Source organism: Ursus maritimus, unplaced genomic scaffold (assembly GCF_017311325.1).
Source record: "Ursus maritimus isolate PB19 unplaced genomic scaffold, ASM1731132v1 scaffold_4, whole genome shotgun sequence".
NCBI lineage: Eukaryota > Metazoa > Chordata > Mammalia > Carnivora > Ursidae > Ursus > Ursus maritimus.
This window is the reverse complement of record NW_024426552.1, coordinates 47372875-47396739: the sequence shown is the minus strand read 5'-3', so window position 1 is coordinate 47396739 and position 23865 is coordinate 47372875. Positions and strand designations below refer to the sequence as shown.

The following is a 23865-nucleotide window of genomic DNA, read 5'->3' as shown; positions in this document are numbered from 1 at the left end:
CGTCATCTGCCTCGTGCGCGTGCTCTCTCTCTAAAATAGATAAACACATCTTTATAAAATAAAAAAGACAGCCACAAAGGACATTACTGGGACAACCGGAGAAACTTGAGCATGGACTGTATATTAAATAACAGTACTGTATCACTGATAAAGGCCCCAAGTGTGATACCTGTGCTCTGGTTACATATTGGATGAGTGCACGTGCTAGGAGATGCACACTCATGGGGTGCAACACCATGATGCCTGCAACTTACTCTCAAATGGTCAAGGGGGAAGAATTATACATAGACATCCACACATGTAAACACACTGCAGAGAGAAAGCCCATGTAGCAAAACACTAACAATGGTAAATCTAAGTAAAAGACCTATGGATGTTCATTTTTATTATTCTTGCAGTGTTTCTAATGATTTGAAAGGGTTTTTTTTAAACATAAAGTTAGAAAGTAAAAAAGATTAAATTATGCTAAAAGTATATGGGAAGCTTTTCATGTGAGAAGCTCACTCTTTCAAAAGGCCTTCCTTTATATTAATAGGATCTTTTAAGCAAAGTACTGTTGTTCTTTCCAAAACCAACATTTTTTTTCCTTAGGAGTAAAGAACCAGAGATTAAATCACTTTAATTGTCCAACTGTAATTTAGGGAACCAAAGACCAAAGCTAAGCTTCTTAATCCTTTCTGAATTAAGCAATGTTATGAGCCACCAAGGGAAAAAGGTAAAAATGGGTATCAGCCTAATATATTCAGGCCATGAGCTCAAAACAGTACACCCAAGGACACCTCAAAAGATCAATTTCAATCTTTTACTTTTTCTTTTCCGTTAACTGGTACAAAACTTCAGAATTTTAAAGAGAAAACAATGCAAAAGATAAAATCCGTATCAGGACTATCAAATGTTTAGTTTCCAAAAATGCCACCTCAAACACTATTTTCCCAACAAACTTTCAGGTAAGTAGAATTTCTTAATGATTCTACTACAAAGTGCCATCAGCCAGCCTCATCCAGCATATGCAAGTAAAGACAGGGACATAAATTATGTCGCCTTTCACAATTCACAGGTGTTTTCTGGTTTTAATGGTAGGATTTAGTGTCAGGAATATTCTTAAATTTTACAAACTCTCTAGCCTTTTTCCCACTTTTTTCCACATGGAATTTCAATAAATTACAAGCAATGCTGCTTCTTTTTTGCTAAGCCACTAAGCAGACTGACAACACAACTCTAAAAGAGGGGTAATTGAGCAGTCTTCTCACACTGGCAAAAAGTATACAGAACTGAAATAATCTGCTCACCATCGCTGTTAAGTAGCTTGTCTGAGATCGAACCCAGGATAAAACTAAAGCTAAAGTCCTTGTGTCCTGAGTTTTTCCTGTACACTGAACAACAGCGCCGTAAATACATTGAGTAGTGCTCCCTCTGCTGGCCTTCTAACAGCATGGCATGAGTCCACCAAATGTGTATTTAAAACTTGGACCAAAAGCTGACTCAAGCAGTGAAAAATCAAGGGCTTTATTGCAGAAGTTCCTGTAGACATACACACCTTATGGTAGGTACTTCTCCCCCATTGAGGAATGAGTGGACATAAAACATAAAATTGTTTAGGGTTGCCCAGATGTACTCAACAAAACTACCTCTCTAGCAGGAATATTTTTAAGTATCTATTTCATTAAAAAATAAAAGACATTTTTACACTNTTTCAAATAATTGGATTTGGACCATACGGCTTTCTAACTTTTTTTTCCTTAGGCATGTTCTTTTACTTCAGAACTACATGGGATGTTGAAGAAAACATTTTAATTCATACTGACCCATACACTCTATTCCATATATTGATCATTATGCTGAAGGTTTTACACTTACGTTCAAAAACAGAAATTTGTGTACAGTAAAGCAAAAATGTCAACAACTATTAATTTAAAAACTATAGTTTGTTGTGGTATTCCTGGCTTCCCATGTTTATCATTAAATCAACCCAGCAATGTTGTCATATTCATAGTCTTTTCTGATCTGTTCTGTGAATAAGTGATCTTTCTTACATAGCTATAGATATGCTATGTAGTTCCGAAGTAAAACATAGATATGAGGGTAAAAAAACAAAAACTCAAGGTTAAAAGGTCTTTAATCTGAACTGAAGTAAGCTCTTGGCTTCATTTTTTAAAAACTATTCACAGGGCGCCTGGATGGCCCAGTCAGTTAAGTGTCTGCCTTCAGCTCAGGAAGTGATCCCAGGGTCCTGGGATCAAGCCCCACATCGGGCCACCTGCTCAGCAGGGAACCTGCTTCTTCTTCTGTCTGCTGTCCCCCCACCCCGCTTGTGTTCTCTCTCTCTCTCTCTGTCAAATAAATAAACAAAATCTTTAAAAAAAATTTTTTTAAACCTATTCACAAAAATACATTAATTAATTAAAATAAATAAATAAAATAAAATAAAAACTATTCACAGGGAGGCGCCTGGCTGGCTCAGTCAGTGCAGCATGCAACTTGATCTCAGGGTTGTGTGTTCGAGCTCCACCTTGAGTGTAGAGATTACTTAAAAAGAACCCAAAAAATTTTTTAAATAAATCAATAAAAACCATTCACAAATATAATTTTTTTTTTTCTTATTCACTAACTCTCCCAAATTGGGCCAACTTCAGAGAGATATATGAAGCAAATAACCAAAACAAGATAAGTCTCCTAAATGGGACAGTGTCTCCTAATTGGGTCAAAAACAGCAGAAAAGAACCCTTAAATTACCCCGTAGAACAAGGAGCACGCACCTCTGGAAGAAAGCATTCTCTGCAGCAGTTAGGAGGCCCTTCAGGTATCCACCTTTGAAATGGTTAATTCTGCTACTGCAAGGGAGCTTCTTTGGTTTGAAGCAGAACCAGGGTTCTCCAGTGTAGAGATCTGTGAAGTTACACAGGGGCAGACTCCCGGGAAGACACACATTGCACTCTGTGGTTTCAGAAATTCTTCCTGAACGGAAGAGACTCTTGAAATAGACCCTATGTGGTTTCTCTTCCTGTAGGTGCTGAAGAACTCGGATCCCTTCCGTGGGGTGGACCAGAGATATGGACACTTTAACTTTGCCCGGCCAGAGCAAAGTAAAAAAGACCTTGTAAAACCCATTCTGGTAGTCTACCACTCTGCCCACAGCCCCCGCCTGCAGCTTAGGGGAGTGGATTCTGGCCTGCAGGTAGTCTCCACCATATTTCTTGGGCTTTCTCTGAAAATCCTGTACATGAACCAGCACTTCTAACTGGCTTCCCACCTTGAAGAAGGCTGCAGAGTTCAAGATAACAAAGTAGCTGGAAGAAGGGTCAGTGCTCTTCAGAAAGGGGACTGGACCCACATCAGGCACCTGCCACTGTAAGGCAGCCAGCAAGGAGTCCTCCTCCATGCGCTCCCGGCTGGACAGAGTCTGATGCTCATAGCCGCAGTAAGGATTCCGGCTAATTGCTGTCACCTGGGAGGAAACAAACTGTCCACTACTATCGATGAATGTGGCTGAAACAGTCTCATGGTCCAAGTACTAAAGAGAAAAACACAAAAACAGAAACCACAGACAGCTATGGTAAATTTCCTTCTATCAACCAAACTTACCTCTGCTTCTGTTTAACTTTAATAAAACTACTTGGGATGACATTGGTTCAAAAATCAGAGTTCACTACTTTTACAGGGCTATCTTTTTGTAACACAGTGAAATCAGGATGAGGAATAAAGTTTTAGAGAGATCTCCACCCTTCTGTGAATTCTACCTCCAGGAGCTCAATCAGGTCCCCACAGTCATTATCAGTGGAAAAAATCCTCTTGCTTCCAGCAGAAGAAGAAAAGGAACCATTTGGAAATACAACAGAGCATTCTGTTCTTAACAAGGTCTGCCTTCAAGATAAACTATTTTACTAGAGCCTAATCTATTGGGGTTTTATCAGCACCTAACCAAACTGGAGTAAGGGACATATCCAGCTCCAGCCCATTCTAAGCATCTATCCAACTTAAGGAGTGTAAGACAAGGAATGAGAAGCACTTCTGAAGTTCACAGCCCGGTAGCAAAGGCTCACTGGAGGACCGAGACTTACTCATAGGACTATAAAACACTTTACCTTCCCGACACCTCTCCATCTCACGACTGAGAGCTTATTTATCAGAGTTCCTTTTACCCAGTACATCACATTCAGCTTTCAACAAAAAGCTACAAGACATAATAAAAGGCAAAAAACATAGCTTGAAAACACAAACCAAACATCAGAAGCAGACTCAGATATGGCAGGGTTGTTGGAACAATCAGACCAGTAATTTAAAACAACTATGATTAATATGCTAAGCCTCCTAAGGGAAAAAGCAGACAACATGAAAGAACAGATGGGCAATGTAAGGAGACGGAAATTCCAAGAAAGAATGAAAAAGAAATGCCAAGAATAGAGAACCCAGAAATGGACCCTCGACTCTATGGTCAACTAATATCAACAAAGCAGGAAAGAATATCCAATGGAAAAAAGATGGTCTCCGGGAGCCTGGGTGGCTCAGTAGGTTAAGCGCCTGCTTTCAGCTCAGGTCATGGTCCCGGGGTCCTGGAATCAAGCCCCACATCAGGCTCCCTGCTCAATGGGGAGCCTGCTTCTCCCTCTCCCTCTGCCTGCACCCCCTGCTTGTACTCTCTCACACACGCTCTCTGTCAAATAAATAAATAAAATATTTTAAAAATTAAAAAAAAAAAAGAAAAATGTATCTTCAACAGATGGTGTTGGGAAAACTGGACAGCCACATGCAGAAGAATGAAACTGGACCATTCTCTTATGTCATACACTAGAATAACTTCAAAATGGATGAAAGACCTATATGTGAGACAGGAATCCATCAAAATCCTAGAGAAGAATACAAGCAGCAACCCCTTTGACCTCGGCCACAGGAACTCCTTGCTAGACACATCTTCAAAGGCAAGGGAAACAAAAGCAAAAGTGAACTACTGGGACTTCATCAAGACAAAAAGCTTTCGCACTGCAAAGGAAACAGTCAACAAAACCATAAAACAACCTACTGAATGGGAGAAGATATTTGCAGTGTCATCAGATAAAAAGAACTTATCAAACTCAACACCCAAAAAACAAATAATCCAGTCAAGAAATGGGGATAAGACATAAACAGACTTTCTCCAAAGAAGACATCCAAATGGACAACAGACACATGAAAAAATGCTCAACATCACTCAGCAACAGGGAAATTCAAATCAAAACCACAATGAGATATCAACTCACACCTGTCAGAATGGCTAAAATTAACAAGTCAGGAAAAGACAGATGTTGGCAAGGATGTGGAGGGAGGGGAACCCTCCTACACTGTTGGTGGGAATGCAAGCTGGTGCAGCCACTCTGGAAAACAGTATGGAGGTTCCTCAAAAAGTTGAAAATAGAGCTACCCTACGACCCACCAATTGCACTACCAGGTATGTATCCAAAGGATACAAACATAGTGATTCAAGGGGCACTTGCACTCCAATGTTTATAGCCGAACTATGGAAAGAGCCCAGATGTCCATTGACAGATGAATGGATAAAGAAGATGTGGTATGTATATATAATGGAATATTACTCAGCCATAAAAAATGAAATCTTACCATTTCCAACACCGTGGATGGAACTAGAGGGTATTATGCTAAGCAAAATAAGTCAATCAGAGAAAGACAATTTTATGATTTCACTCATATGTGTAATTTAAGAAACAAAACAGAAGATTATAGAGAAAGGGAGGGAAAAATAAAGTAAGACAAAATCAGAGAGGGAGATAAACCATAAGAGACTTTTAACTATAGGAAACAAACTGAGGATTGCTGGAGGGGAGGTGGGTGGGTGGATGATATAACTGGGGGATGGATATTAAGGAGGGCACTTGATGTGATGAGCACTGAGTGTTATATGCAACTGATGAATCACTAAACTCTACCTCTGAAACTAATAACACACTATATGCTAATTACTTGAATTTAAATAAAATAAAATTTTAAAAGCCTACCAAAGGGGCATCTGGGTGGCTCAGTTGTTAAGCATCTGCCCTCAGCTCAGGTTATGATTCCAGGGTCCTGGGATCGAGCCCCGCATTGGGCTCCCTGCTCAGCAGGAAAACTGCTTCTCCCTCTGCCACTCCCCCTGCTTGTGTTCTCTCTTTCTCTCTCTCTCTCTCAAATAAATAAATAAAATCTTTGAAAAATAAAAAAATAAAAGCCTACCAAAAAAAGAAAAAAGGAAATGCCAGACAAAGCGGAGAGGATTTTTAGGGAGAGAAAACACTCTGTATGGTACTATAATGATGGACAGATATCATTATACATTTGTCTAAACCTACAGAATACACAACAGCAATACAGAACCCTAAGGTACACTATGGACCTTGGGTGATCATGGGATGTCAAGGCAGGTTTTTCCTTGATTAAAAAATGTACCATTCTGGTGAGTAATGATAATAATGGGAGAGGCTAAGCATGTAAAGGGGCAAAGAGTGTATGGGAAATCTCTGTAATCTTCCTATAGTGTAAGCTCTGACAGTTGTTTTTTTCTTTTTTGTAATCCAAGTGCCTGAATTTTGACCTCAATTTTGATTGCCAAGGCACGCATTTCAAGAGGTATCCACTTTAAAGACAGCTATCTCAGAAAAACACAATGCTAGCCACAAGACTAGATAAAGAGCCTGGCCACCACCTCCTGCGATAAGCTCCTATGCTTTAGAGATCTTGGTAGATTCAGATAAGTGACCATTTCCTGTACTTTAAATTCCCACTCTTACATTTTAAATTCACCAATAAAGAGTGAACCTGTGAAACCCCAGGCCCCTGTCCTTAGATTCCCCCCCCCCAAAAAACAGCAGAACCCCAGGCCCACACTCTCTCTTTCTCTAGCCATGAGCTCACTGTGTGGCCCCAGGTGTGCTGTATACCCTCCAGGACCTATGAATAATAAACTTGTTTTTCGAAGTTTCCTGCTTGCAGTCAATGGTAAGAACCACAAGAACCAGTCCAGCAACGAGAGGTAATTAAGAGGCTGAGACCAGGGCAAAACATTTCCTGTCAATTTTCCTTTAAGCCTACCAAAGACTCATTTTAGACCTAAAGACGCCTGCAGATTGAAAGTAAGGGGGTGGAGAAGCCTGCAAATAGATGTCGAAAGAAAGCCCAGTCCGAGTAGCAGTATTTATATTGGAAAAATTAGACTTTTTTGGTCTCATATCGTTTTAAGTAGGCTCCATGCCCAGCATGGAGCCCAATGTGAGGCTTGAACTCACAATCCTGAGATCAAGACCTGAGCTGAGATCAAGAGTTGGACACTAAACTGACTGAGGCACCCTAGCACCCCTGTTCTTGTATTGTTTTTCTCTGCTTTGGTATCAGGGTAATACTGGCCTCATGGAATGATTTTGAATGTGTTCCCTCTATTCCATTATTGGGAACATTTTTATAAAGATTGTCATTATTTTTTTTAATGTTTGGCAGAATTCACCAATGAAACCATGAGGTCTTAGACTTTTCTGTGCTGGGAGATTTTTGATTCCTAATTCAATTTTCATTCTTGTTATTGGTCTGAGAAGATCTTCTACCTCTTGGATTCAAGATTCATGATTCAATCTTGGTGACTTGTGTGTTTTTAGGAATTATCTGAGCTTTTTTCTAGGTTATCTAATTTATTAGTATATAATTGTTTACAGTAATCTGTTATCACACTATATATTTCTGTGGTTAACTGTTGTATTGTTCTCTCTTCCATTTCTCATTCTGGTTTTTTGAGTCTTCTTTTTTTCCTTAATGTAGTTAAAGCATTGCCAGTATTTTTTTTTTAAACTGGTCATTACTTTCAATGTTATGTTATTATTTATTCTGGTCTCTATTTGTTTCTGATTTTTCTTTTTTGTTTTCTTCTCTACTAAATTTCAGCTAACTCTTCTTTTTCTAGTTCCTCGTGGTGTAAAGTTATTTCAACTTTTTTCTTTTTTTTTAATTGTTTTGCTCTTTATTCCTTTTTTTTAAAGATATTATTTATTTATTTGACAGAGAAAGAGAGACCACATAAGCAGGGAGAGCAGCAGACTGAGGGAGAGGGAGCAGCAGGCTCTCCGCTGAGCAGAGAGCCCAACATGGGGCTTGATCCGAGAACCCTTGGATCATGACCTGAGCCAAAGGTAGACACCTAACTGAACCACCCAGATGCCTCCTTTTTTTTAAGATTTTATTTATTTATTTGAGAGACAGAGAGCACAAGGTGGGGAGGGGCAGGAGGAGAAGCAGAGTCCCCGCTGAGCAGAGAGCACAACACAGGGCTCAATACTAGGACCCTGGGATCAGGACCTGAGCCGAAGTCAGATGCTTAACCGACTGAGCCACCCAGTGCCCCTCAACTTTTATTCTTAATACAAACACTTATAGCATAAGTTTCACTCTAACATCTGCTTTTTCTGCATCCCATAGGTTTTAGAATATTGCTTTTTCTTTTTCTTTTGTTTTGAGACATATTTAGATTTGCTATTTGCTTTCTTATTGGGCTAATTGCTTGTGCAGCACTGTGGTGCTTAATATTTACATATTAAATATTTAATATTTACCTTGTAGATTTTTCAGCTTTATTTTATTGTTGATCTTTAGTTTTGTACCACTGTGGTTGGAAAATATACTTGGCATGATTTCAGGCTTCTTAAATTTTAATATTTGTTATGTCTCCTTTTATGTGATTTAACCAGGGTATTCCTCTGACTGTACTTGAAGAAAATGTGTATTCTATTTTTCTTGTATGAAATGTTTTATATATATCTTTTATAACCATGTCTTCTGAAGTATGCTTCAAGTTCGTGCTGAGAAAAAAACTTTAACAGAAGGTACTGGTTTAAAATAAAGCATATCAGAAGGGAGGTGGGTGGGGATGGGTGAAATACATGAAAGAGATTAAGAGTACACTTAGGATGATGAGCTGAGTAATGATGTATAGAATTACTGAATCACTATATTGTATACCTGGAACTAATATATAACACTATATGTTAACTATACTGGAATTAAAATAAAAATTTGATAATAATAAATTTTGCTTTAAACATAAAACTTTTCTTAAAAAAATGTTTTTTTAGACCCAAGCCTAAGGCAGACACCCAACTGACTGAGCCACCCAGGCGCCCCTATTTCTTAAATTGATACTAGCCATTCCAAATGGTGTGAGGTGATATCTTACTGTGGTTTTGATGTGCATTTCCCTGATGAATAGTGATGCTGAGTATCTCTTAATGCGTCTGCTGGCCGTCTGAATGTCTTCTTTGGAAAAATGTCTATTCAGGTCTTCTGCCCATTTTAATTGGATTGGTTTTTTGGTATTTCTTTATATATATTTTGGATATGAACCCATTATCAGAGATATCATTTGCAAATATCTTCTCCCATTCAGTAGGTTGCCTTTTTGTTTTGTTCATGGTTCCTTTGTTGTGCAAAAATTTTTTATTTTTTTAATTTTTTTTTTTTTTGTATTTATTTGTCAGAGAGAAAGAGAGAGAGAGCACAAGCAGGGGAGAGCAGCAGGCAGAGGGAGAAGCAGGCTCCCTGCTGAGCAAGGAGCCCAACATGGGACTTGATCCCAGGGTGCTGGGATCATGAACTGAGCCAAAGGCAGACACCCAACCGACTAAGCCACCCAGGTGAACTCCCAAATTTTTTATTTTGGTGTAGTCCCAATAGTTTACTTTTGCTTTTGCTTCCCTTGCTTTAGGAGATATCTGCATAAATATGTTGGTACGGTCAATGTTCAAGAGATTACTGTTTTCTTTTAGGAATTTTATGGTTTCAGGTCTCACATCTAAGTCTTTAATCCATTTTGAGTTTATTTTTGTGTATGGTTTAAGATAGTGGTCCAGTTTCACTCTTTTGCATGTAGCTGTCCAGTTTTCCCAACACCATTTATTGAAGAGACTTTTTTCCATTGTACATTCTTGCCTCTTTTGTCATAGATTAATTGACCCTATTGGCATGGGTGTATTTCTGGGCTCTCTATGCTGTTTCACTAATCTATGTGGGGTTTTATTGTTATAAAATTTGTTTCTTGTCTTCAGTTCCTGAAAACACTTCGGAGCTATAAAGGTGAAATAGATGTCTTTTTTTTTTTTTTTAAGATTTTATTTATTTATTTAACAGAGAGAGAGAGAGATAGAACACAAGCAGGGGGAGTGGCAGGCAGAAGCAGACTCCCCACTGAGCAGGGAGCCCAATGCAGGGCTCGATCCCAGGACCCTGAGATCATGACCTGAGCTAAAGGCAGACACTTAATGACTGAGCCACCCAGGCGCCCCTGAAATACGTGTCTTATTCAAAATAGGTGTCTTTTCACCACAACTGGGTTGATGTTAATGAGATGACTTTTGGAAAGCACCTAAGGATGGGGGCTAGTTGCCAGGAGAACCAACCATGATTAAAGGACTGAACCTTTCAGTCCCATCCCCTCACCTCTGGGAAGGGGAGAGTGGCTGGAAGTAGAATCAACTGCCAATGGCTAATGACTTAATCAATCATACCTGTAGAATGAAACCTCCATAAAAACCCAACAGGATGAGTTCTGGAGAGCTTCCAGGACGGTGAACCCATGGAGACTCAGGGAGAGTGGCGCACACAAAGAGCGTGGGAGTTCCATGCCCTTGCCACACAGCTTGCCCTATGCATCTCTTCCATCTGGTTGTTCTTGAGTTATATCCTTTTATAATAAACCAGTAATCTAGTAAGTAAAATGTATCTCTGAGTTCCGTTAAACCACACTAACTAATTAGTTAAATCCAAGGTGGGGGTCATTGGAACCTCCAATCTATACGTAGCAGGTAAGAAGCACAAGTGACAACCCAAACTTACAAATGGCATCTGGGGGGGGGGGGACAGTAGAACTGAGCCCTTAATGTATGGGATACAATGCAATTTCCAGGTAGATAGTGTCAGAATTGTGTTGATTTGTAGAATACCCTGCTGATGCCCAAGAATTGCCTTGTGGTATGGAAAAATCCCCCACATACACACTGGAAATTGTGTGCAGAACCTTTTTAGTACTTAACCCGGGAAACTGCATCCAACATTATATCATGAGTTAAACTGCAAGGGGGAAAAAAACAATAACAACAACAAAGCAAAGCCAAAAATTATTCTCCTTAAAAGCTAGTATTACCTGTTACAAACCACTTGAACAAATGCCTCAAGCTCCCCACGTATGCCAAAACACTTCATAATCTTACACAGGTAAAAATAATCCCACACAAGGTAAAAATAACCCCCCAATAAAGAATTTTTAGTGATCTTCTTAGAATCTGTATTTTTTCCCTTTCTTCTTTTATTATGTTAGTCACCATACAGTACTTCATTAGTTTTTGATGTAGTGTTCCATGACTCATTGTTTGCATGTAACACCCAGCACTCACTGCAATATGTGCCCTCCTTAATACCCTTTCATTTTCATTTTACACTTACTTACAGACATTTTCAATGGAAAGGATTTCATTAGGAGCCTTCATTTTAAAGGAGAACACGGTATTATTTGTTAATTTAAAAAGGTAAGAGATGGGGGCGCCTGGGTGGCTCAGTCGGTTAAGTATCTGCCTTCAGCTCAGGTCATGATCCTGGATTCCTAGGAAAGACCCCTGCACCCCTGCGTCAGGCTCCCTGCTCAGCAGGAAGTCTGCTTCTCCCTCTGCCCCCCACCCTGTTCGTGCTCTCTCTCTTTCTCAAATAAAATCTTAAAAAAAAAAAAAACATAATAGAGAAAGCAAAAATGACTGAAAATTTCGTCTTAGCAGAATTAACATCAGCATACAACAGCCTAAGACATTCCTCCTTTTTTGTCCCCCTTTCAACAACTAATCAGGCATCCGTCCATAAACAAAAGTGCCTTTATGGGAGTTGTGGGAAACAGCACCATATGGCAAGGGACCTAGGAGTCTCGCCCACACGTACATCTGGTAACAGGCAGACAGACTTAGCACAGGCTGCGGAAGAGCCAGTGAACCTGCCCCAACCCCTCATGGCCACAGTCAGGGAAAACATGAAGAGTGCTGACCTGGGCAGATCCCAGTGAATGAAAAAGAATTTGCGGAAATCCAGCCTTCCCTAGAGGAGGAGATTCCAGCATGCCACTGGTGATGCACTAGAACAGTTAACAGAAACTCCGCCGGTGCTGTCCCTCCCCCAACACAACACAGTGCAGATGAACTATCTGGCACCATCCTCTCCCAAGAGGGAAAAGGACAGTGGTGAGTTAATGCTCAGCTATCTGCTGAGGGAGATGCTGGTAGAGAAACCCATTTCTCTCCAGCAGCACCCAGAGTACTAAGGCTAGACCTCCATGACTGGTGGGAGGGAGGAGATCAGGAAAAAGGCAAATGAGAATATAACTGCATTGAAGGGATGCAGTTCTGCTGACTGCACTCAGAACTTTAGCAAGTACCCAGAGTACTAAGGCTAGACCTCCATGACTGGTGGGAGGGAGGAGATCAGGAAAAAGGCAAATGAGAATATAACTGCATTGAAGGGATGCAGTTCTGCTGACTGCACTCAGAACTTTAGCAAGTACCCAGAGTACTAAGGCTAGACCTCCATGACTGGTGGGAGGGAGGAGATCAGGAAAAAGGCAAATGAGAATATAACTGCATTGAAGGGATGCAGTTCTGCTGACTGCACTAAGAACTTTAGCAAGAAGTTGATCCATAAGCCTGACAATCTCCCCACCGAGCCCATGAGCACCCCAACACCCTGAGTACTAAATTCACACCTCCTCCAACTCTGCAACTAGCTCCTCGCATACACTTCTAAGTGAGGTGGCAAGTGTAAGTCTGACAAATGAGTCTATCAGAAGAATAGACTAATATCTATCAGCAAAGAAGAAACCAGAAACTTGAGTTATAGTGCCACTTTCTAGAAAACAAAAGAAGTTAACAGCAGTTAGCCTGGTGGTTTATAAGACTCAGAGAAGAGATAAAAACTTAAGAATTGTGTCACATGAAGAAACAAAAATGTGGAGAAGATGTATCCACATAAGGAGGAGAAAACCCCAGATACTACAGGACCAACAGTTTACCCCATCTGAAAGTAACTAGTATAGATTTGAGGAAGTATCTGCTACCTTACAGGCAAAAGCAGCAATGCAAATCTACAAGAACTGAAAAATCAAGGAAATACATCATCCCCAAAAGATAACAATAATCTTCCAATAACCTAACTCAAACACACAGAATGTAACAAGCCATCTGATAAAGAATTCAAAATAGCTGGTTACGGGAACTCGACAAACTAAGAAAACACAGACAATTCAATGAAGTACATCAACAAAATGAGAAATCTACAGAGAGAGAGAAATCATAAAAAAGAAGCAAACAAATTCAATGAATGCAATGAAAAATGTCATAGAGAACATCTACAAGAGAGTAGATTAAATGGAAGACATAATAAGTGAGCTGGAAAACTGAAACTTTGAAATAACCCAGTCAGAAACAAACAAAGAAAGGGGCGCATGGGTGGCTCAGTCGTTAAGCGTCTGCCTTTGGCTCAGGGCGTTATGGGATCGAGCCCCACGTCAGGCTCTTCCGCTGGGAGCCTGCTTCTTCCTCTCCCACTCCCCCTGCTTGTGTTCCCTCTCTCGCTGGCTGTCTCTATCTCTGTCAAATAAATAAATAAATAAACTTTAAAAAAGAAAGAAAGAAAGAAAGAAAGAAAGAAAGAAAGAAAGAAAGAAAGAAAGAAAGAAAGAAAGAAGATGAAAAAGAACACAGAAAGCCTACATGATCTACAGGATGAAAATAAATGTACAAATATTAGAATAATCAGGATTGGGGAAAGAGCAGAGAGTAAAAAGACGACCTCTTTTATTTGAAGTTTATTTAAAAAGATAATAGCTGCCAACTTTCCAAACCTGGGGATATAATTGGACGACCAAGTTCACAAAGCTCATAGATCACCCAATTATCTCAATGCAAAAAGACCTTCTCCAAGACACAATATAATGACAGTGTCAAAAACAAACACAGAGAATCCTAAAAGCAGCCAGAAAAAAAATACAGTAATCTGAAAGGAACACCCATTTGGCGATCAGGTTTCTCAGCAGAGACTCTGGGCCAGGACAAGTGTAATGACGTATTCAAAGTGTTGAAAGAAAAGAAGTGGTGACCAAAAATACTGCATCTGGCAAAGTTAGCTTTCAGATATGAAGGAGAAACGAAGACTGTTTCAGAAAAACAAAAGCTGAGAAAGTGCATCACCACTAGATCTGCCTTGCAAGAACACTGAAAAGAGTTCTTCAAGCTGAAATGAAGGCACTAATCGGTGACACGAGAACATATGAAAGTATACACACAATGGTAAAGAGAAATACAGTCAGATTTAGAAAACTATAATTCTAGGCTCAGTCAGTTGGGCTTCTGCCTTCGGCTCAGGTCATGATTCCAAGGTCCTGGGATCAAGACCCACATCACGCTCCCTGCTCAGCGGGGAGTCTGCTCCCTCTGCGCCTCCCTCCTGCTTGTGTGTGTTCTCTCTCTCTTTCTCTGACAAATAAATAAATAAATAAAATCTTTAAAAAAAATTATAATTCTATAATAGAATAGTGTGTTAACCACCTAATTACAGCATAGAGGTTAAACAGAAAAGCATTAAAAGTAACTATAGCTACTATAATTTAATGAATACACAGTATAAAAAGAGGTAAATTGTGACATCAAAAATATAAAAGGGACAGGGGCACCTGGGTGGCTCAGTCAGTTGGGCGTCTGCCTTCAGCTCGGATCATGATCCCAGGATCCTGGGATCAAGCCCCACATCGGGCTCCCTGCTCAGCGGGGAGCCAGCTTCTCCCTCCCCCTGCCTGCCACTCCCCCTGCTTGTGCTCTCTTTCTGGCAAATAAATAAATAAAATCTTTAAAAGTACACATATATACATATATATGTGTGTGTGTGTATGTGTGTGTATATAAATATATTTGTATATATTTGGGATCGGGTCCATGAGGAGCCTGCTTCTTCCTCTGCCTCTGTCTCTCTCTCTGTCTCTCATGAATAAATAAAATCTTTAAAATATATAAAAAGGGTGGAGCTTTGTATGCTACTGAAGTTAAGTTGTTATAGGGTTAAAATGGACAGCATTATCTATGAGATATTTTACATAAGTCCCATGGTAACCACAATGCAAAAACAGAATAGATTCACAAGAGAAAGAAAGGAGGGGTGCCTGGGTGGCTCAGTCATTAATGTCTGCCTTTGGCTCAGGGCGTGATCCCAGCGTTCTGGGATCGAGCCCCACATCAGGCTCCACCGCTGGGAGCCTGCTTCTTCCTCTCCCACTCCCCCTGCTTGTGTTCCCTCTCTCGCTGGCTGTCTCTGTGAAATAAATAAAAATCTTTAAAAAAAAAAAGAGAAAGAAAGGAAAAACAGAGCATACCACCATGGAAAAACACCACTTTACAAAAGAAGGTAGAAACAGAGGGGAAAAAAAAAACTATGAAAATACAAAACAATCAGAAAGCAATGAATAAGATGGCATTATTAAGTCCTTACATATCAATAAATACTCTAAATGTAAGTGGATTGAATTCACCAAGCAAAAGGCAAATAGTAGCTGAATGGATTTAAAAAAAAAAAAAAAAGACCCAACTATAGGTGGCCTAAAGATACTTCAGATTTAAGGATACACATAGGCTGAAAACAAAGAGCTGACAAATGATATCCCATACAAGTAGAAACCAAAAGAAAGAGAGGGTGGCTATAGTTATATGAGACAAAATAAACTTTAAGCCAAGAACAGTAACAAGAGACAAAAAAGGTCATTATAGAATGATAAAGTGATCAATTCATCAAGAGAATATAACAATCGTAAACATATACCAACCCAAACAACAGAACACGTAAATATATGTAAGTACTAATAGAACTGAAGGGAGAAATAGACAACAATAAAAGAATAGTAGGGGACTTCAATACTCCACTGTCAGCAACGGACAGATCATCCAGACAGAAAATCAACAAGGAAACACTGCATTTGAACCATTTACATTAGATCAAATGGACCTAACAGACATTTATAAAGCAATCCCTATCAAAATTCCAATGGCATTTTTAGTAAAAGAAAAAACAAAATTTGTACCGAACCATAAAAGACCCCAAATAACCACAGCAATCCTAAGAAACAAGAACAAAACGGAAGATATCATACTTCCTGGTTTCAAACTACACTACAAAGCTGTAGTAATCAAAACAGTATGGTACTGGCATAAATACAGAATAGAATTAAGACCCTGAAATAAAGCCCCACATATACGATCAACTAATATTTTAAGTAATCTTTATGCCCAATGTGGGGCTCAAACTCATGACCCCAAGATCAAGAGTCATAAGCTCTACCAACTGAGCCAGCCAGGCACCCCTAAGATCAACTGATAGTTGACAAGGGAGACACAAATACTTGATGGGGAATGCAGAGTCTCTTCAACAAATGGTGTTGGAAAAACTGGACAACAAGAAGACAAATGACTAGACCCATTTCTTATACCACTCAAAATGGATTAAAGACTAAAAGATCTGATATTATAAAATCCTATGGTGATAATCATATTGCAATATATAAATATCAAATCAATATGTTGCACACCTTAAACCTACATGTTATATGTCAATTGTATCTCAACGGAAAGAAAGAAAAGAAAATTTTCCCTTATCTACTGATTACCTATTAGGAAATATTTCATCCTTCTTCTCTTTTTTAGTTGTTATAACGATAAACAAACTGTTAAGGACCAAACCATGCATGCTCACAATGCACCCCCTTCTCCTTCCTACCCTTTTCCTCTCTTCCTCTCCTACTCTTACTCTTGTTCCACTGGTAGCCATCCCAGCTAATCAAAACCAGCCAATTTCAGGATACAAAATCGATACACAGAAATCCTTTGCATTTCTATACACTAACAATGAAGCAGCAGAAAGAGAAATTAAGAAAACAATCCCATTTACAATTGTATCAAAAATCATAAAATACTTAGGAATAAACTTAACCAAGGAGGTGAAAGACCTGTACTCTGACACTACAAAACACGGGGGTGCCTGGGTGCTTCAGTCATTAAGCATCTGCCTTAGGCTTAGGGCATGATCCCGGAGTCCTGGGATGGAGCCCCGCATCGGGCCCCCTGCTCTGCTGGGAGCCTGCTTCTTCCTCTCCCACTCCCCCTGCTTGTGTTCCCTCTCTCGCTGGCTGTCTCTCTCTCTGTCAAATAAATAAATAAAATCTTCAAAAAAAATAAATAAATAGAACAAAAACTATAAAACACAATGAAAGAAATTGAAAATGACCAACACATGGAAAGATATTCCACGCTCATGGATTAGGAGAACAAATATTGTTAAAATGTCTGTATTACCCAAAGCAATCCACAAATTTAATGTCATCCTTATCAAAATACCAATAGCATTTTTCATAAAACTAGAATAAATAATCCTAAAATTTCTATGGAACCATAAAAGACCCCAAATAGCCAAAGCAATCTTGAAAAAGAAGAACAAAACTGGAGGTATCGCAGGACACCTGGGTGGCTTAGTCAGTTAGGTGTCTGCTTTTGGCTCAGGTCATGACCCCAGGGCCCTGGGATCGAGCCCCATGACATCAAGCTCCCTGATCAGTGGGCAGTCCGCCTCTTCCTCTCCCTCTGCACCCCCCTCACCCCCTCTCGTTCTTTCACATCTGTCAGATAAATAGATTAAAAAAAAAAACTGGAGGTACAATTCCAGATTTCAAGATATACCACAAACTATAGTAATCAGAACAGTATGGTACTAGCACAAAAATAGACACAAAGATCAAAAGAACAGAATAAAGAGCCCAGAAATAAGCCCATGATTATTTGGTCAATTAATCTTTGACAAAGGAGGCAAGAATATGCAATGGGAAAAAGATAGTCTCTTCAACAAATGGTGTTGGGAAAACTGGACAGTTACACGTAAAAGAATTAAAATGGACCACTTTCTTATACCATACACAAAAATAAATTCAAAACGGATTAAAGATCTAAATAGGAAACCTGAAACCATTAAAAAAAAACCCTAGAAGAGAGCACAGGCAGTAATTTCTCTGACATTGGCCACAGCAATATTCTTCTAGATATATTTCCTGAGGAAAGGGAAACAAAAGCAAAAATAAACTATTAGGACTACATTAAAATAAAAAGCTTAATACAAAGCAAAGGAAACAATCGATGCAACAAAAGACAAACTGCGGAATGGGAGAAGATATTTGCAAATGATATATCCAATAAAGGGTTACTATCCAAAATATATAAAGAACTGACAGAACTCAACACCAAAAAAACAAATAATCCCATTAAAAATGGGCAGAAGACCTGAACAGACATTTCTCCAAAGACATTCAGATGGCCAGCAGACACATGAAAAGATGCTCAATATCACACTCATCACTGGGGAAATGCAAATCAAAACCAAAATGAGATATCTCCTCAAACCTGTTAGAATGGCTAAAATCAACAACATAAGAAACAACAACTGATGGCAAGGTTGTGGAGAAAAAGGAACCCTTGTGCACTGTTGGTGGGAATGCAAACTGGTGCAGCCGCTGTGGAAAACAGTATGGAGGTTTCCTCAAAAAGTTAAAAATAGAATTACCATATGATCCACTGACAATGGGTATTTACCCAAAGAAAATGAAAACACTAATTCAAAAAGCTATATATGCCCCCCTCTGTTTACTGCAGCATTATTTACAAGAGCCAAGATGTGGAAGCAACCCCAGTATCCATCCATAGATGAATGGACAAAGAATATGTGATACATATATACAATGAAATATCACTCAGCCATAAAAAGAATGAAATCTTGCCATTTGCAACAAGACGGATGAACCTAGAGAGTATAATGCTAAGTGAAATTAGTCAAAGACATAACACCATATTTTCACTCATATGTGAAATGGAAGGGAGGAAGGAAGGAAGGAAGGAAGGAAGGAAGGAAGGAAGGAAGGAAGGAAGAAAGAAAAAGAAAGAAAGAAAGTGAAAGAAAGAAAGAAAGAAAGAAAAGAAAGGAAGGAAGGAAGGAAGAAACAGACAAACCAAAAAAAAAAAACAGACTTTTAAATATAGTGGACAAACTGGTGGTTACCAAAAGAGAGCTGGTAGGAGGATGGATGAAATAGGTGAAGAGGATTAAGAGTACACATACTGGGATGAGCACTGAATAAAATATAGAATTGGTGAACCACTGTATTGTTCACTTGAAATTAATATAACACAGTCTGTTACTTACACTGGAATTAAGGAAAAAAAAAAAAAGACCAGCCGATTGCCTACGCAGCCCAATCCAAAAATCACCAGATACTTGGTGCTAAGCCAAATGAATTTTATTCACAAATGAAAAAGAATGCAAAAAGATCAATTTGCTTAAATTTTCCTAAATGACAACTCTATCCTGGGCCAGTGATAAGGACAACTCCAGGGTCTGCCACCTTTTTAGATTCAAAGCCAAGAGGAAACACCAATGGTCACTCTTGGAGCCACTGTCAGCGGTGGTCTGGAGTGAACCTTACATTCCACATCTGTTTCACTCTTTGCCTACTGAAAAACAGCACTGCTGTTTGCTGACCGGTCAGCTCAGGGGTGGACCTGACTAATCAAGGGATAATCCCAAGTGGACATGGGACCCAATTCTACCCTATGAAAATCCAGAAGAGATTGCTAGAAGTTTCTGGTGGATGTATGCAGTCAAATCCAGATCCTGCCAGTGCTCTAGTAATGCTATCTGAATTTTACTTGCAAATGGAAAAATGCAAGTAATCTCTTCAGAGAGTTATGAGAGAACAAACTATCTCTTAAGCTCAACATGAACAAGGATACAGCCACCTATTGCTATGACAGCATCCTAAAATCCAAGGATGAAAGAGTACGCCATGCATAAAAGCTAACACAAAGGAAGGAGGGCAGAGATAAGAGACTTAGAAAGAAACAGAGTCTCAACTGTGCCCAACTTACCTCCTGGCTCTACTGTCTATAAATGAGTAATATTCCTTAATATTAAAGCCAGCCAGAATCAGGTTTATTTTACTTGCAGCAAAAAGCCCTAACAGACTGGTACTATTTTTATAATCAGAAAAACGTATATACTTAAAATATCAATGAGTAAGGGGGAAAAAAACAGGCCATGCTCAATGAGAGCTTATCAGAGAAATACTAATAATCCCTTCTACAACTTTTGCTGGACATTGCTACATACATCTCCTTCTCATATTATGTGGTATTTTTAATTAAAATTGAGTCTGTACTTTTCAAAAAATGCTCAGATACTCTGATCACAAGAAAAGCATAGTCAGGATCAGAAGCATAGGATGGAAAGGGGATTAAGGATGGCAGACTGCCAAACTTCAGAGCCTTTCCTGCTCCCCATCCCCCACCCTAAGCTTCTTCATTAATTATCATCACAGTAATGAATTGAACAGTTTAAAAGTCATGGCAATATTCTCATCTTGGACAAGATGACCTCTTTAGACAGGGAAAATGTTTTACTGCACTCTACCAAAAGACCTATGTATTATTTTCAATGTCAGAATTGTCTTAATCGTTTATCACCGCCATCTCCCCTCTCCCTTGGTGCTGAATGTGTGTTGGTGCAGATAATTAGAGCTATTAGTTGGCATTCAGTCCAGAAGCTTTCAAGAACTAAAGCAGGACTATTAGGGGAGTTTTCTCACATTCCTTCCTGACTGTAACAACATGAATGATATGGGAATCTGGCCTACCCTCTCAAATCTCTCTTTCTCCCTTTTCCTACCTTCTCACTGAACCTAGACCCACACAAGTTTCTTTCTTCTATGTGTATACCCAGGCTGCTTAATGTGGTAAAACACACACACACACACACACACACACAAACACACACACACACACACACAAAACCAAGGAAGATGAGTTCCACACACACCTATGGTCTTGAAAGTTATTGCCCCTCTGTCGTCGTACAGGGTCAGCTCCATCTCCAAACCCTGTTCTTCCAAGCCCCTCCACACAAACCTCCCGTACGGCCCCCTCCCTCCACCTTCCACCTGCTCTACAGGCCAGAACTGCTTCAGTGTCCCAGCCTCCAACCGCAAAGGTATCTGCATTCCAACCACCACGATATTTTTCCTTCTTAGGTCAGAGGAAGGAGCACGGCCACTCCCACATAATTAATACTAAAATGATAACAAGAACACCACAATGTACCATGTCTCTCATCCTACATAAAGTTTTATGCTCCATTTGTGCTCTAGATCGCATTATCTCCTCTCCTTGGTCCATTAATCCTTCTCCTCTCCAGCTTCTCGATTATCATTTTCCCCTCAAATTCAAATCCCTCAGACTTCCACTTCTAGCCAAGATAAACAGTGAGATTTACCCTTCCACCTGAAACAACTTCTTTTAAAAAGGCCAAAATATATGAAACAATGATTTCCAGACCCTGGACATTAGACACAAAGGACAATGACGCCCGAAAGACGGGAAATACAGGTGATCCTTTGCTTACAGCCTTGAAAGCGTTTCCAGGCTGCAGCGTAGGGAGGGGATCCCGGGTGGAGGCCAGTCCAACCACTCAAGTTGAAGAGATGTGGCCAAGTCTTAAAAGACCGAAGTGAATCCACAGGACAGAGTGGCAGGAGGAGAGGTGCAGACAGAGAGAACTCAGGGGACCTGCAGAGGGTCCTGCTCGAGTACTCAGTAGAGTACTGGAGGGCCCAAGTGCATGATGAAACTACGGAGGCTGAAGGAAAAACCTGAAAGCATGAAAGACAACAATAATCAGAGCTTCCAGAGGGCCGCAAGGCCTGGCGACACAGACATTCCATCTATAGCAAAAGCCATTACGCAGAGAAACACCGTAATTAAGTTGGATCTGTAACCGAAGAAGTACCACAGGCGAACAAAAGTAAAAGGGCAGCATCATTTTATCTAAAATTACTCCATAAATTTTGGTGACTTATGAATGGCAGGGCGGGGGAGAGGAGCATACTACTAAGTTCCTTCCTAGTGCCAGGCACTTGAGAGGGTTCAGTAAGACACAGTCCCTGCCCTTGTGTGCCATTCCATAGTCTTCAGGACAGATTCATCAACTCCCTCCTCTGAGGTACTCCGTCAGGTTTTGACCAGCAGTCAGCTAAAAGGTCCCCTCCTTGAAAAAGCTTTCCTTCATCCCTCTAATGACTATGGAGTAGCCCACTTTCCTTTCTTTACAGTACTCTTCACAATTTCTAAGTATCACTTATTATTACTATGTGATTATGATTTATTGTTTTCTCCTATGCACATTTAGAATATTAACTTCGTAAGCGAAGAAATCATGTCTGTCATCCTCACCACTGTACCCTCTGTGACCGGCAAGGTATACAACCACTGAAGGTACTCAAACACTTAGTGAATAAATGAAAACAAGAGCTATGACCAGGGTAAGTTTTCTGATGGTCAGCATTTCCTAGGCTAGTCAGCCCCAAATCCTTAGATTTGGTTCCCTGAGTGATGAAGGAGCATATGAAGTACTCACCTCTACCTGAGTAACATTGACGACCAGCACCACCACCATCAACACTGCAAGCAGACAGCAGAAGAGCCGTAGTTTGAAGAAGTTGATCCACATTGTCTGGCTGTGTCTTGATCACCCATGGCCGATGCCATGCTACCTTCACTCCTCAAAACTCCATGTCTTTGTTCTTCCGAGCTTTTTGTTTAATTTGTTTCTTTTCTACTAGTATCGTTAAGCGTTGTTTTTATGGAGAGGCTGGGGTTGATTTAAGAAGCACATTTTTCTTCAAACGACTCCTTCAAAGAGAGAAGATGAGAATACAGATCACCAACTGCAATGGCCTCGTGTGTGGTAAGAGGAAAATGCCACACTTCCTCTTCCTTAACCCTCTCAAAGGCCCAAAGTCATGAGGGGAAACAAAGAGGCAGAGCACAGTAAGATCTGTTATATACCCCATTTGCTCAAACACAACCCTATACTTCCATATATATACAGTGATACTTGACCTGCAAATTTTAGGTTTTAACTTTGAAGAATGCAAAGAAGAATGTTTCAAACCCTTAGGATCAGAAAATTAAAGTTACTGTTAAATTTCTAGAGGTCAAAGTAAATAAAATCACTCCCCTTCCCTTACAGTTCAAGTTTTATAACACTCCTAAAGTAATTACATTTGACGAGCATTAAGAGGAAACGTGATTTTATGCAGAGTTCTGGGACACTGTGCAAACCATCCTGACCTCCTCTAGAAAACAAGGAGTGCGGCCCCCCTGCACAGCCGAAGACATGAAACACCCTTTGGATGTCCAGCTGCCCCACCACATATGTAGAACGGATGATGCTCCCTCAGCTGAGGAACAGGGCACAGGAGGGAAGACACTAGCTGTGAAGATATAGGAAAGAAAAGCTAAGCCTGAGGATTAAGAGGAGACCCAAATCCTTCATCCTAACTGCTAGAGGCAGAGGACTTCAGAGCCTGCCGCTCCTAACTGTTCTCCCACATAATGAATTCCAAATGTTCTCCCCAGTTGTTATTTTGGTATAGGTATTTTGTTCCTAGCTAGGCTTTCCATGGAGGGCAGCGTGGGGAAGGTGAAAGGGTGCATAACTATGGCGCAGAGGATCTCTGAATACCTCAGCTGCACCAGCACTCCCTGCAGCTTTGTACTGGACCTGGCAAGCTGCGCTACTCCCTCACTCTTCCACTCCACCTGTCTAATCCATTCCCATGCCACAAGGACCACGACAACTCCTCCTCACCTCTGCTTCATAAAGGAGGCACAGCTAAGCTATTCTAACTTGCTCTCCATCCTCAGAATTCCCACAGCACTTTCTTCTCACTTCACTTCTCAGCGTTTTCACTCCTCTGTA

At 40.1% G+C, this 23865-nt stretch overlaps 1 protein-coding gene across 2 annotated transcripts in view; it reads right to left on the bottom strand.

Annotated features, from left to right (window-relative positions):
- Window positions 1-22688, bottom strand: part of NXPE3 (neurexophilin and PC-esterase domain family member 3) — a 39003-nt gene extending 16315 nt beyond the window's left edge. For both annotated transcript variants that reach the window (XM_008702034.2, XM_008702035.2), the window contains exons 1-2: window positions 22519-22688; window positions 2757-3511 (exon numbers count right to left, since the gene is read on the bottom strand). In XM_008702034.2, coding sequence (XP_008700256.1) covers window positions 2757-3511; window positions 22519-22611 — 848 coding nt within the window. In that variant the 5' untranslated portion in view covers window positions 22612-22688. The remainder of the gene's footprint in view (window positions 1-2756; window positions 3512-22518) is intronic.
- Window positions 22689-23865: the final 1177 nt, after the last annotated feature.